This window comes from Pseudopipra pipra, chromosome 4, assembly GCF_036250125.1.
Source record: "Pseudopipra pipra isolate bDixPip1 chromosome 4, bDixPip1.hap1, whole genome shotgun sequence".
Classification (NCBI taxonomy): Eukaryota; Metazoa; Chordata; class Aves; order Passeriformes; family Pipridae; genus Pseudopipra; species Pseudopipra pipra.
This window is the reverse complement of record NC_087552.1, coordinates 45,368,429-45,383,697: the sequence shown is the minus strand read 5'-3', so window position 1 is coordinate 45,383,697 and position 15,269 is coordinate 45,368,429. Positions and strand designations below refer to the sequence as shown.

At 36.2% G+C, this 15,269-nt stretch overlaps 1 protein-coding gene across 5 annotated transcripts in view; it reads right to left on the bottom strand.

The window, feature by feature from the left end:
• FGL1 (fibrinogen like 1) overlaps positions 1–15,269 on the bottom strand; it is a 41,144-nt gene that overhangs the window by 18,968 nt on the left and 6,907 nt on the right. For 4 of the 5 annotated variants that reach the window (XM_064652749.1, XM_064652745.1, XM_064652747.1 and 1 more), the window contains exons 3-6: positions 12,585–12,724; positions 8,479–8,552; positions 3,876–4,056; positions 1,289–1,448 (exon numbers count right to left, since the gene is read on the bottom strand). In XM_064652749.1, coding sequence (XP_064508819.1) covers positions 1,289–1,448; positions 3,876–4,056; positions 8,479–8,544 — 407 coding nt within the window. In that variant the 5' untranslated portion in view covers positions 8,545–8,552; positions 12,585–12,724. Of the gene's footprint in view, positions 1–1,288; positions 1,449–3,875; positions 4,057–8,478; positions 8,553–10,900; positions 11,043–12,584; positions 12,725–15,269 lie in introns of all 5 variants that reach the window. The other variant, XM_064652748.1, reaches the window with a different exon arrangement.

Here is a 15,269-nt window from a genome sequence, read left to right as displayed (position 1 = left end):
AGGGTCAGCCATGAGATCAGACCGGGTTGCTCAGAGTTTGTCCAGAAACTTCCAGAGATGGAGACTGCACATTCTCTTTGGATAACCTGCTGACTGTTCTCACAGTGAAACAGTTTCTCCTTACATCCAATCTGAACCTCTCTTGTTTCAGTTTAACAGCTCAGTCCAATCTCTGGTATAGCACAATTTATCTGATGTGAAGACATTTTTCCTGGTTAAATCTAAGGGATCGTGTAGGTGTCTCACAGGCATTGTTTCTTTGTTATCTGTGATTTGATTAAGGTGTGAAACTCCTGCAGCTGGATATATAAATTCGTAACTTGAGGTATTAGATAGCCATTTCTAGCTTTGAGTTATTAACAGATTCTAAAAATTTTTGAACTCAATACTGGTGCATAGTTGCAAGAATTAATGTGTATACATTTCCCTGCCTACAGTGGCTCTGAAACTCTTAGTGGTTTTGGTTTCATGACATGTTCTAATGGGAACAGAAATATCATATGTTTCCTGTATCAGAAGCAACCTACTTCAGCAACGGATGAAAGGCTGTGGACAGGCAGCCATAAGGAAGAGAAGCCCCTGCGACTTTAGCAGCTGGTAGTCTCTGGCAAGGGAAAAGAATAGGTGGTGTGTAGTTGTAATAGTTGCAAAATGCTACAGATTGCTTCTGTAGCTTGTCTGACCATATTTTGTAAAATAGAAGTTTTCTTGGCTCACAAATGGCTTGTTTTTGTGGTTCACAAGGCCAGAGTTTTCACTTCTGGACATTTCCCAAAAAATGTGTGAGTCTTGGCAAAGGCAAGGAGGTTAGTTGTCCATAAATCAAGTTCTCAACCATTTTATTTTTCCTGGAGGCATTTTGTCATGAGCTACAAATTACTTTTGTGGTGTGTTTCTCTCATACTTCTTGCCGATGGCATTTTGGTTCAAGCAGATTGCTTGCATTTTTACATTTTTAGATGTTTACTGTTTGCAAAAGACAAGGTAGTCCTTTACTCGTCATTAAGAGTCCTTGCTCCAACAATTGTTAATGCATTTGACATTGAAGTGTCCTCATGTAAAATGGACAAGTTGTCAGAAAAAGGCTAGCAGAGATGTCTCATAGAAAACAGCCAGAGCCAGAAGGGGTATCTCATCTGGAGGCTGTCCCACAGAATAACCATTCCTCCCTTTTATCTGGGATAACAACCTATTAATATACTTCTAGAGTTCTGATTTAACTTTCCTCCATCTGGTTTAATGATTCTCCACTTAGTTTCCAATTTTAATGACCAAGTCTAGTACCTACCTATCAAAATTCTGGCTGCCATCAGATCGTCTCTGAAAAACAGTCCAACCACCTCCTTCAGACATGTCACAGAAGGCAAGGAACTCAGTAGGACTCTGGATAGGTTTCATCTTATAAAATCCACTTTGCTTATGGCCATCATTGTAGATTTCTGCGCAATCTGTTCACAAAACATTGATTGGACACAACTTTTTTAGTTTTGTACTTAATGGCAAAATCAGAAGTCAATAGAGATAATCAAGTCATGTCATGTAGAAGTCACATATGAACGAGACTAATAAAAAAATATATTTGCAAACACATTTCATTGACTTTTGGGCATTTTCTTGCATTTGTGTTGCTTTATGAGCATAAAGGAATATTTATTGTTGTAATTATTTTGACATTTCATTAAAGGAATATTTTTTCCACCATAAAATATTACAATTTTTGTTTTCATTTGCCTAGTGAAATAATTCCTCCATTTTAAGTGGTGTCACTTCTAATTTACAGTGTATGATCCACATTAGAATCCTGCTTCCAGCATAAAATTATGTATCAGACACATGGTAACCTTCGAAAATAAACATGTACATCAATGTCCAGAAAGTTCACGGCAGAACTGCCAAAAACAAGAGTATGAGTCTCCAGTGTTAGAAAACAGAAACAATTGCTGGGCCTGATTCTCTTGTCCTTTCAACCAAATAGATGCAAAAATATATAGAATACCACTCCCAAAAAGTGCAGTGTATGGTTAAAATGATAGCACTGCAACTTGATACCAGTTACAGTCTGGCCTGCATTGCTGTTGATGAATATCATTTACAACAATCACAAAATCCAGAGCTCATGGAAATATTGCAGCAATGTAATTGTATAATTTTATATTTTTTCCTCTAGGAATTAAGAAATGAAAGGAGTTCTTTGTTTATATGTAATCTACCATTAAACAGTCATACAGGAAAGATGTATGATTTTCAGCATTTCTGCTTTTCCTGGCTAAGGTAGAGCTGATTAACTTTATGGCATTCTCTGAAACATTTATGAATATGTTGGCTGAACTTCCAGGCCTTGTTGGAATTTTCTGAACTATTATATTTCTTGTCAGTGAAAGTGTCAGCAAAGATTAGACATAGAAAATAAACACTTTATACTGAAAACAAATAGCTATACCAGGATTTGCATAAATTCTAATAGAAAACATGATTTAAATAACAGCTAAGTTGTCTTTCTAGCAAATGTTTGATTGGCTTACATGAAAATAGCTTTTCTTATCCATTAATTTCTTGTGCAAAACACAAGCATATTTTAATGTTTGGCAGTTGTATATAGTGTGGAATTTCTCCCTCACTATCTAACGCAAATTATCCAGCTCTCTTGATATTAAAATGCTACAGCAGTTTAAGTGAAATAATGCAGTATGAACAGGAAAAAGCATTTCCCAAGCTATAAGGAAAGTGAAGAACTAATGGGGAAAAAAATCATCAGAAATGGGAACAAGTTACATCTGTTATTTAGAGTAACGTTTTCAGAAAATAAACTGAGGCATGTGCTAAGAAAATGCAAATGCCTTTCAGAGAAATGTAGGTTTAATAATCTTTTCCAGTAACAAATGAGTCAGCCATGATAATATTTTTAAAAAATATTCCAGGATGCTGAGTACATAAATAAATACATAGCTAAAATTTAAAATCAGACTTACAACTGCTTTTAATTTAATTTTAATGGTGCTTGGTTATATTTGATGCCTTGTTATATGTTGTGATTTCTTCCAGCAGCACAAACACTAGAAGTATATTCAAACAAGGCTTTTAAAAATAATAGCAGTTTAGGCTTTCTAGAACTGGAAGATAAGAAATGAACACCATCCAGGAATCAATTGTAATTTCAATCCAACTGTTGTTTTGGATAGTGTTTTATTATTTTAAGAGTTTGGCCTCACTGCAGCTGTTACAAGACAACACTTAGCTTTGTAGAGGGAGCAGATCACCACCACAATGCTGGTGAGAATATAAAAACAACTTTAAACCAGTATTTTAGAAGCTGTGATGTCATGAGCTGAATCTAACTCAGTCAAAATGGGGCCACATACAGAATATTATTAAAGTGAGATGCAGGTGTCATTATGCCAGGCTTATGTGTGTAAATATGTATGTCTCAGGAACTTTACAGATTGGAAGAGCCAGTGTGTGCTTGTAACCCAGGAATGTGTGAATGTGAACTGACCGTGTGGGTTAGAACTTTTTGAGATTAGTCAAAGAACAGTGTTTAGCAATCCTGTAACTTCTGATTAACATTTTGTAAATGTCTATTATTGACTTTTTCCCCGTTTTATGGCTGATATTTATGCTTAATTTATTGTTCACTGATTGTTTTTTAATTATGCACTATTAATAAATCAATAAACTATTTCAATCCTGATTTGACTTATACCATCTGGCATTAACAATCTTTCCCTGCCTAGAAGGTCTAGGTAAAAGCTGAACACTGTGCTTTAAACAATTATTCTGTGATGAGCTTTTAAAACAATAAGTCAATGGGCCCAATTGTGCTAAAGCTTCTCTGTATCAGTACTCATGGAAATGAAAAGAATAGCTTCATTTCTAACCTGAATACTGCCTTTTTCCTCCCAAGTCAATGACACTGTTTTCATCTCCTCTGTCACTGTACTGAATCTCTTTCTTCTCTAAAAGCTGCATAATTTTTAACTGCTGCTGTTTCACACGATGCTCCAGAAGCCTCACCTGGCCCTGAAGTTGTATCTGCTCTTGAAAACATTTCTGTAAATCCTAGAGAGGAAAACATATCTTATTGTAAAATCAGCAAATTTTTGTGAAATTTAACATGTGACACAAAAAGCCAACCAAAAAACCCCCACAAATAAAATTTAACTTGAATAAAACATTTTGGTCACAATTTCCTACAGACACTATGTTGACTTCCACCTCATGTGTTACCTCTGTTTAAAATTATTTCATATATTACAGAGTGTAATATATGAAATATATATTAAGAACACAGACCTGTTTTGCAAAGAGACCTTCTCTTTAGTGCTTATAACTACCAGCTCTCACTGCAAACATGCAGAGGGGACTTTAGGGAAAAACACTATATTACAGACTCTATCATAAGGATGGCTTATTCTCTATCACCTGCCATCCACAGAGATTTGCTATCCAGTGAAACCTGCTACTGACATCGTGATGGTTCTAGAATCTTAAAGAAATGCAACCCATACTGCTTATGATAAAAACCTTAACATTGCAAACATAAATATTGTAAAGTTTTAAGATAATTTTTGGCATGCTAAAATAAATAGTCCCTAAGAAGCTGTGAATATGCATGAAAAATTAAGGTTAAAACTTAAAGTCAATATTGCGAGAAATGTGGCAATTCTGATAAGGTGATACCTTGCACTCATTTCACCCTTGTGCAAATGCAGATAAATGACAAGAGAGCTGGAATAGCTGTTCCAAATTGTAACATGCTGACTCTGTGCAGAGCAATAAATAATTGGTTTTAGATTAAAGACTATGGCAAAATTGCCAAAGTGAGCCGAACCTGATCTGGGGAGCTTAAATTAAAACAATCGCTAGACTTTTAAATAGATATTAAATAAATTTTATTTCAAGGGGAGGGGGAAAGTCTTTGGAAATGCAACCTAAGTAACACTGTCTGCAATTTTATATGAGCAGAGTTTAGTAGCTATGGTGCTTGCACAGGAGCACAACTAGCCCTGTAAAAGCAAAATCAAAGGACAAACTTTTGGAAATCGCGGAATCACAGAATCGACCAGGTTGGAAAAGATCTCCAAGATCAAGTCCAATTCTTGATCAAACACCGCTGTGCTTACTAGACCATGGCAGTAAGTGCCACATCTAGTCTCATCTTAAAAACCTCCAGCGACAGTGAATCCACCACCTCCCTGGGCAGCCCATTCCAATGCTTGATTGCTTCCTCTGTAAAATTTTTTTCCTAATATCCAACCTAAACTTTCCCTGGCAGAGCTTAAGATCGTGCTCTCTTGTCCTACTGCTGGTTGCCTGGGAGAAGAGACTGACACCTTCCTGGCTACAACCTCCTTTCAGGTAGTTGTAGAATGTGATGAAGTCTCCCCTGAGCCTCCTCTTCTCCAGGCTAAACAACCCCAGCTCCCTCAGCCTCTCCTCACAGGAGGACATGGAAGATCAAATCTGACATATAAGACCAAATCTGCAGTAGTTCTAAATTGGTATAACCTCATTCATAGGGAACACTATTTACATGAAGACCTGTAACATTTGGCATGCATGTGGAAGAACTGGTATCTTAGAACATTGCCTTATCACATTGAACTATAGAGAGGTCTGAACTAGCACACTGATGCACCTCCAGTGGCATCTGCATACTTTCACTTGCATCAGGCTCAGGCTTCACCTATTGTCCATAAACACTCCCAACAAAATGTTCTGTTTGTTTGCAATATCTAGTTACACTGAAAAATTCGATCATCAGACTTTGCAGAAAAATCATAAATATTGGCCTCAAATTTAAGTATTATTGAAGTGTATCAGATTCTTGTTTTGATTAATTCTTAACTGCAAGCTAATACACATGGGGAATGGGGAATATATATATATGTGTGGCATAACTAGGCAGTTTGTCAAAGGTTCAGCTGCCTCTCTGTGTTTGGGCTGCCCACGTCGGGCTTCCTGGACAGCAGGTGTGTCTGCAGAGCTGAGCCCTTCTGGTTGGGGTCGGCTGAGGAATCACAACAGTGCTTGACCGCAAGGGGACACTGTAAGGCCAGTGGCATGTTTACCGAACACCTTTTAAAGGAATAAACAAAGCAGCCAATGACCTGATATCCTGAGAGTCCTATCTGGTTTAAGAATACTCCCTTGAAAATCTTTCTCAGTGGTTAATAGCTATACGAGATGCCTAGCATATCCTCCTTTTCTGCTAGCAGGAAATGCGAGAAGGAGATAAAATATAGGGACATACAGAGACAAACTTGCCACAGTGGCTTGGAGGGATATTATTTGACCATATGCACTGGTTAATGTGGGACATTCTTAAATGTGCATTTTAAATGGATCTTTTTTATTGTTTACCTAAAAAATTGTGAATTAATATATCTACATTACACATAGGAATTTCCCAATTAAAAAGGATTTAAGCTCACAGTGCCTAGGAAGTGGCAACCCAGAAATGACTAGCCATACTGAATAACTACACCATAAGAACAAAATGATTATGCAGAAATCAAGTTTTGAAAGTAACCTTCATGTGAAAAGTACTGGTATCTGACACTTTTCTTTCTCTCCCTGACTTCAGCCTCCTCATTGGTGTCTCTCTCTGTCAACTCCAGACAAATCCCATTACACTTTGCTGCTGGACAGGGTAGCTGTGTAACCTCAAGGTGGATCAATGTGGCTTTTAGATCTGCAGGTTATCAAACTGTTCTTTTAATGTTCTATTACACTTTTTTTTCACAGGATAACTCTTTTAAAATCACTGGAGTTAAACTAGTGCACAGCCAGAGTAACACAAAAGCACAATGTAACTTAGGGTTATAAGTCAACAGCTATAACACATTGCTATTCCTTTGGTTAGATATGGACCAAAGTTAAACTATTACAATATTGAAATACTCAACAAAATGTGAATTTCTTTGTGACTGTCTCCAGTGGACAGTGTTGCCCACTGATAGAAACCAGACTGAACACAATCTGTTCTGCCTGTTTCAGTGAAGCAACTGTTTGCACTACACATTGAGAAGCAATTATCTAACAACTGCTGACAGTTCTTGGGCACATGGTCCCATGTTTAACCAGCTGCTGTAATTAATGTGCCTTCATTTCCATTATTGTGTGCATTATTTAGCAGCTAGTGACCTTCCATTAAAATTAATGCTACAAATTAGACTCAGAATACTTTATGAAAGCTATAAAAATACAAAGGTTTTACTTGGGGTGTTATTTCCTATATTTTTAGAATATAAACTAGCTCTAAAATATCTCTCTATTGAGATTAGTGTTTTAATGAGATTAAAATGTGAAAACAGAGATAAATTTCAGAATGTTCCCGGTTTTTACTCACAAGATCAGCTAAAACCCACAACATTCCAAATGAAAAATAATTAAAAAATGAAGTGAATGCATTTAACTGGAAAACCTTTTTTTCTCAGTAGGGTTCTGTAAAAATTATATTTTTCTCCACTGAGCAGAAGTGATTACAGAGGAGTTGCTTTTTATTCTGTCTTTATTTATTTATTCTGTCTCTATAAAGCTACTTGTCTGAACAAAAGTTTTCCGTAAGGTAATGTAAGCTACAAACAATGATGCTTATCTAGTTGTACATTCAGCAACCACTTCCACCTAGGCAATTATGAATCAACAGTATAATCTCTTTAGGTCTCTTTAGGACCTGAATAGCAAACTAGGAAGGACAGCCAAGACAGGCAGTGCAGAGTTGGTGAGGTTGGAGGGATTTTAAACAGCAGAGTAAGTGTGATTTTGTTAGGCTTTTTGTTGGAGAGGCAGAATACATAGCAGAAGGGTTTGGGAGCTAGAAGTGAGTTTTGATCATTGATTCTGAGTGTGAATTATAATCTAATTACATGGGAACAAGTAAGAATACGAAGCTATGGATCTTGTTTGAGAAAAAATTGTGTGGCAAGTGGACAAGGTAGAAAAGGACAGAAACATTTTTCCTCCCAAGTGTCAATGACCAGAAACACTACTGCTGCAGCCGCTGCTTTAGGAGTTCCTGGGTTTTGCCTTTCTGTAAGTATGCTGCTCAAAACTAAAGGTGTTATTCTGAGTTAGCATTACCCCTGAATGGTAGCGTAACCACTTTGTGTGCCTTCTGTACAACGTGCCTCAATGCACCATGTGATACCTTTTTTAGCAAAGGTACATCACCTCCTGTTTCACATCAGATCCAGTCACAAACTGACTCGATTTCTTTCTTCACTGGCCATCGCCCAGTGCTTTATCTTCCGTTGTATATTTACGTGTTTGTTTCCTCTTTCCTTACTGGAAACTTGTCTCCACTGAACATCATTTGAGGTTATTTCCCCATTCTTTCATTTTTGCTATGAATTGTAATATGTTCCATCAAAGGTTCTGCCATCCCATGTAGATGAGATGCACTGTGAGTGCTGTGGAGGACAAGGTATGCAATATTTAGAAGAAACTCCGTAGACAAATTTAATTACTGGAACTTACAGAGCTGCCAATGGCATCCATCAAGCTAGCTGCAAGGACAAAATCAATCATTATCAAAATCTTCATTTTGGAAGCTGTGAAGTAGAGGAACAAATGAAATAGTAGTTAACTTAAACATTGAAATTAATATTTACACTTGACATCTTAAATTTTATTCAGAAAAGTCTATTTAACCTATAATTCCTTTCTTTCAAATCATAAATATAATGTATATGTAGGCTTCATTACAAATGTCTAAAATAATCTGATAAAATATGACTCCAAAATCCAGTAAAACTAGAATTTATCCTTTTAGGCCACTTTGTATCAGAGCTCTCCATGTATTTTAGAACAGCTATTCAAGATTCATACTCACATACTTTATTTTCCAGACAAAAGCAAAAAATGTTTTAAAATGAGCTGAAAAGCAGGTCAATATTCTTTGTTGGTCCTTTAAATTTGTGAGAAAGCTCTCTGTTATAAACTATTAATTAAAATCTGAATTCAGCTAGTTGTACTTGAACTAAAGATTTGTGCAACTTTTGTGTGCCAGGAGAAGATCAAGATAATTCTACTGCTGTAGAGTAATTTGGGGGGAAAATGCATAATAGTTATCAACTTTTATTCTAATGGTTGCAAGGATGATATCTTTCAACTGATAGGTATGAATATTTTGTACTGTATGACCCACAGCATTTTAAACCCCCTTGTTTCATATGAAAATTATTTTAAATGCTAAAACAACCACCATTGTATCTCACTGCCTTGCAAACATTAGCTCATAGAACTTCACAATTTTTTTGTAAGGTAGATGTGTGCTTTTCACCTCACAGATGAGAAACCAAGGCCTCCAATTACTATAATATTTACATGGATATTCTGAATTAATTACTTATACTGATGAAAGCTATCAACCGAGGAATGTTTCTTTTTGCTTTTAACTACAAATATTTTATTTTAGTATAGTCTAACACCTATTTAAATCAGAATATGTGCCCGCTCTGCTTTTTCTACTTATCAAACTGAATCAGCTAATTACATAGAATCATAGAGTCTTTAAGGAAAAGACCTCCAAGATCATTGAGTTCAAGCATTAACTTAACACTGACAGGTCCCCCTCTAAGCCACATCCCTAAGCACCACATCTACATGTTTTTTGAATGCTTCCAGGGACAGTAACACATTAAAACATTTGTGGTTAGACAATGTGTAAGTCCTGTAATAGAGAGCAATGATTCAATGTCAGCATGTGCTTATTGAAACACCAACTTTATGAAAATTTTCACTCATGTTTCTACAGGAATTAATATAAACATGAGTGGAACTTTGGCAGATTGTGCTTTTTAATGTACAAAGATAAGCAGAAGTATGTTTCTAAGTCTGTATAAAATTGGACAAGTCCAAATTTTATTTTCACCAATCTCTGAAAACCTCATGCAAGACTACAAATTACAGCCAAATTTCAGATTTCAACATGTACCTATAAAATACTTAGGATGCTTTTTAAAATTAGAGTTATTTAAGTAAGCAGCATCGGTTTGTTTTGTTTTAGTTTTTTTACATCTGAGATTTGCTGGTTTGAAAGCATCATATTTGAAAAAATAGAGTTGTGAGGCCCAAGTGTATCTGTTTGAAACTCTTTATACCATGTCTTGCACAGAACTGGTGAAGACACAAAGTGTTTAGGGTACTGTTTAACCATTGACCCATGTTGCAAACAGCTCAGAAGTCCTTTTAAGCATTTTGGACATATACAACATCAACCATTAAGCTGCAAAGCTCTATACTAAGCTGATTTTTTTAGATTTCAAAGAAATCCATTAAAAATTACCTATAAAGTGTTTCTTGAGTAAAAAGTGTGAATTGAAAATCTTAGGCTGCTATTTCTATTCCATAAAATTTCTGAATTTAAAGCTGTAAATTGTTCTTCATGTTAACCAAATAAATGTTATATCATTTGAATTAGAAACTTTACCAGAATTCAGTGCAACAAGTTCTGATACTTTTTGAAGTGGTAAAGCCTATGAATTACAGGATTAAAAATGGGGGCCACTATCTGTGCGTGTGAGGAATCTGCAAGAATTGCCTGTCAATGAATTCTGTTATTTAAATTAGAGACGTTTCTGCCATGAGTATTGATCCTGTAGCCATTCACAATATGAGCTCACTATGATCATAAGACAATTAAGAGTCTTTTAAAGCGGGAACAGATGAGAGCTCCATTTGGCAGATGTTTCAGTCAGAAACAGGGAAGATTGAAAGAGAAAGGACACAGGGTAAAAATACCAGAGTGGGTCTATAATAGGGTTGGGGAGACCAAAATCTGTGTGCCGTTCTCCTCCAAAAACGGGAGAAGGTCAAAAAGACTAGGAAGAGACCTGAAATCTCAGGCTCTGAGAGGAAAAGGGTAACCTAACAGTGTTTCTCTGCTTCTGTCACTGACCATCAGGGAGACCCAGACAAGGCAGAGGACAGTCAGCAGTGCTGATCCTGGACCTTTGAGCCAGTTTTTCAGCAGGTATAAACTCCTGTAGTATGTCTGATCTCCCAGTTGCAGTGACATGAGATTTGCTGAGTGGTCAATCCTACAGTGACAAGAAGGTGGTAAATAGAGTCAAGCCCGATACATTTTCAAAGCGCTTTGCATACACTACCCAAATCAAGAGGTTCAGTCATGGAATTAATGTGGGTAACAGTTTACTTAGTTTTCCACACTTCTAAAAAATGTTTCAGTAAAGGTTGTATTAGTAACAAATCTCTGAAAGTGCATGTCCATGCTCTTTGGTAATATGTAAGGCTACAGTTCTGTTCGATGGAAGCTTAACATCTTCCTCTAGGAAGAGTCCTCTGAAAGTCGGTTTCTTAAACTAATTTCTTCATTTAATTAAATATTTGCCCTGGTTTACAGGTATTTGCTGACAAACATTAACACATAATGCAATAAAAAGCATTCACTGAAAAAACCTTCAAAAAAATTACAGATCTTAATCCAAGTCACAGATGAACTGAAAGAGTTAATAAGTGTTGAGACACTTTCAAGACTTTTGTTATAACACCTGTGTTGATTTAACAAAAAGAAAAAAAAAATTGTGCAGGGGATATCCCTTTCCACTAAAATCTTAATCTCAGACAGTAGATGTGTGGATTATTTATCATACATCATGATAGAATGAGAAAAATCTGGTGTAATATTTTCAAGTTGAAAATATAAGCCCTTAGTGGTTAGCTGAAAAAAAAAAAATCACCGTCTGTTTTAATAAAATGAAGCTGAAGGGCAACTCTTCTGAAACTTTGAAATATTTTCCATGAGGTTACTCATTTACTATGCAGAGATTACACTTGGAATGTGCATTTGCACAGCTGTGCAGAAATTTTTATTCAAAGCTATGGAATAAAAATTCTAGAAAGATATCTTTTTACTTGTCCATGCCTGGGCTTTCTTTACAGGCTATGCAGATAATCAATTCTATGTTCAAATTTCCCCTAAATTTGATGTTTTTTTCCAAGTCTTTCAATAACAATCTATTAAATAGATTTGATGATGATAAAGAAGTTCTGTGCTATAAAAATTCTGAACCGTCAGCATGTTGTTTTGTTTTTGAACTGTGGAGACGTCAAACTAGATGGAATACAGATGCCTGTTTCTGTTAGCACAGTGTCAATAAGAATCATATTACTAATAAATACAATAAGAGACAATCTGCCAAAAGGATAGATAATGACTGGAAAGATTTTTGTTTTGCTTTTTTAAAATTCATACTGGTTTTAATGATTAAACTCCTGCACAAATTTGGGTTTTTTAAATTAAGTGGTGTTACAAAAGTTACCATGCTTTCCTCATCTGAAAAATGGACAATAATTCATGATTTGATTTACTTTTAGGTTTTAAAAGCAGCCTTGTCCATACAGCCATATACTAATATAAATTTAGAAACTACAGATTTGAATATTGGTTTTATTAACTATCTAGAAATGCAGGAAAATAGCTAGATCCCCGTAAAATATTCATACATCATTAACGACATTGCACCAGTTATATGGCCTTCAAAAACATTATTTTTAAACCATAACTATAGAAATAAGCCAAAATTCCTCCTTCTTCCCTCACAGGTACCTTATATGTTTACCTTTAACTTCTGGACAGAACTCAAAGTTGTTAAATCTTCTTCGGCTGATGCAAAGAATTCCAGACCCCTTCCCAATCTGCGATTGTTTTTGCTATTAAATTCTGTAGAGTTGAGGCTTACATCTGCTATGAGTCACTGGGCTGGAATGTTACAGAGAAGCAGCAGTTATCAAGACTAAATTGCAACACAAGAAGGATATGATGGTAATTCTGAGCCTAACACAACACTTCCAAAATAAAACTAGACCAAAAATAACAAAGGATCATACATTCCCTTTCACTGCTCTGATCCAGGAAATTGCTTTCTGCATCATATTCAGCCATATACTCCAGTACTTTCCACAATCAGAGCCTAAATCTCTTGGGCTTAAGATGTACATGGAGAGCATAACTGAATCAACTGATTTAGAAAAAAAACATAATCACTCAGACTAGAAATGACACATTAGAGGTGTAACATAAAAAGAAATCTGCTAAAAAAATCCAACCCAAAGTAACAAACATAATACAGACAAAGCCAAGGGCAACAAAAAGGACAAAGAATCTTGTTTGCTGTCAGTATTTTTTAGCTAAGGGACTCAGAAGCACATGATCTCAGTGACTTTGTTAAACAAAATCACTTTCTATATAAGCATTTCAGAGTCAGACAAATACATCCAAGAATGTTTTAAAATGCAGTTTGAGTTTTTGCCCTTCTTCTGTGTTGGCTCTTCCCAAAAAGTTCAGTAAATGAGTATGCTTAAAGGAATGCTCTGAAAGAAAAAAACTCTTAAGGAAATACTGAACAAAAGCAATAAAAGGAGCTTTACATTCCACAATACAAATATCATAGAATCATAGAACAGCTGGGGTTGGAAGGGATCTTAAAGATCATCTAGTTCTAACCCCTTTGCCATGGGCAGGGACACCTTCCACTAGACCACGCTGCTCAAAGCCCTATCCAACCTGGCCTCAAACACATCCAAGGATGGGGCATCCACAACTTCCCTAGGCAATCTATTCCAGTGCCTCATCACCCTCACAATAATCACTAATCTAAAAACCTAAGTAACCCTCTTCCTAATACCTGATCTAAACCTCCTCTCTTCCAGTTTGAAGCCATTCCCCTTTGTCCTGTCACTACATGCCCTTGTAATTAGTCTCTCTCCATTTTCTTGTAGGCTCCCTTCAGATACTTCCTTTTGAAGACTAATATTTGTTGCAAACTTCCTCAGAATAATTTCTGGTGCATTATTTGGAATCTGGTTACCTAGCAGTATTTATCTTTCCTCATTACTTTATATCAATTAATTAAATTCATATTCTGAATTTCAAATATTTATTAATTGCAATAAATTACTCCTGAGTAGCCTACACTAAGAATTATTCAAAAATTCAAAATCATTCAGCAAGTCATTTTTGCTGAGAATCTTACCATCACTAATGACTTCTTCAAGGAGGAAGATACCTGTTCATAGCATGACTCTTAACCTGTGGTTGCTCAGTGGGTGGGCTCTGAATTTAGAAAGTAGCAAAAAGGCATGGCATTTTAAACTTGGATTTATTAACCAATAAATCAATAAAATAAGTTAAACAATTTATTGAGGGTTACAAATAGATTGTCCATCACTTGAAGTCTTTAAACAAAGACTAGATGGCTAAAACATTTGTCTGTGGTTCAATTAAACAAGAACTAAGAACTATATAGAGTGTCAAGTCAGAGATTATTCACAAGGTCTATAGGCTACCCATTATCAGAATGATTTTGTAAGAATAAACCTACTTAGTAGAAGACTTTCAAAGAATACACAAATGGAAGTCATATAAGCACAAAAGGAAGTAAGAAAGGCCTCTCTGAGACCTCTTGGATACATCCAACACTGAACACTGGCAAATGTCATAGACCTTATTATGGCCAGTTAAGACCTGGATGTTCACATAGATCTTATTCAGATTTGCTCCTCCTGGGACAGTTTGCACAGAAGTGCAAGGAAAATATGGCAAGGGTCGTTAATTACTCTTCTAAAATTTTTTTCACAGAATTATGTATAAAGGATAAAATGCTGTTTCTCACTTCTAAACTAAATCAAGATGCAAGGTAAAAATATTCAGTTGTATTAGATCCTTTTGTAGATATTTAAAAGAAATATCTAGCACAAGAAATCAGTGGTCTTTGTTCCCATTATATTAGCACTTTCAGGTGAGTATCTCCCTAGGTATTTTATTCTGACAGAAGTTTAACATTTTTGGATAATCCCAGACATGGCTATTGGCTGATGATGAGTAGGTTGAGCAGAGACCTGAAGAGATAGACTTAGTGGATGAAAAACTAAATATGAGCCAGCAATGTGTCCTTGCAGCCCAGAAAACTAACTGTATCCTCAGCTGCTTCAAGAGACACATGGCCAGAACGTCAAAAGAGGTGATTCTGCCCCTCTGCTCCACTCTAACAGTACCCCATCTGGAGTGCTGCATCCAGCTCATGGGCCCCCAGCACATGGATATGTTGAAGCAAGCCCAGAGGAGGCCACCAAGATGATCAGAGGGCTGAAGCACCTCTCCTACAAAGTCAGGATGAGAGAGCTGGGGTTGTGCAGCCTGGAGAAGGCTCCAGGGAGATTTCATTGCAGGCTTCCAGTACCTAAAAAGAGCTTATGAGAAGGCTGGAGAGGGACTTTTCCCAAGGACATGTACTAATAGGACAAGA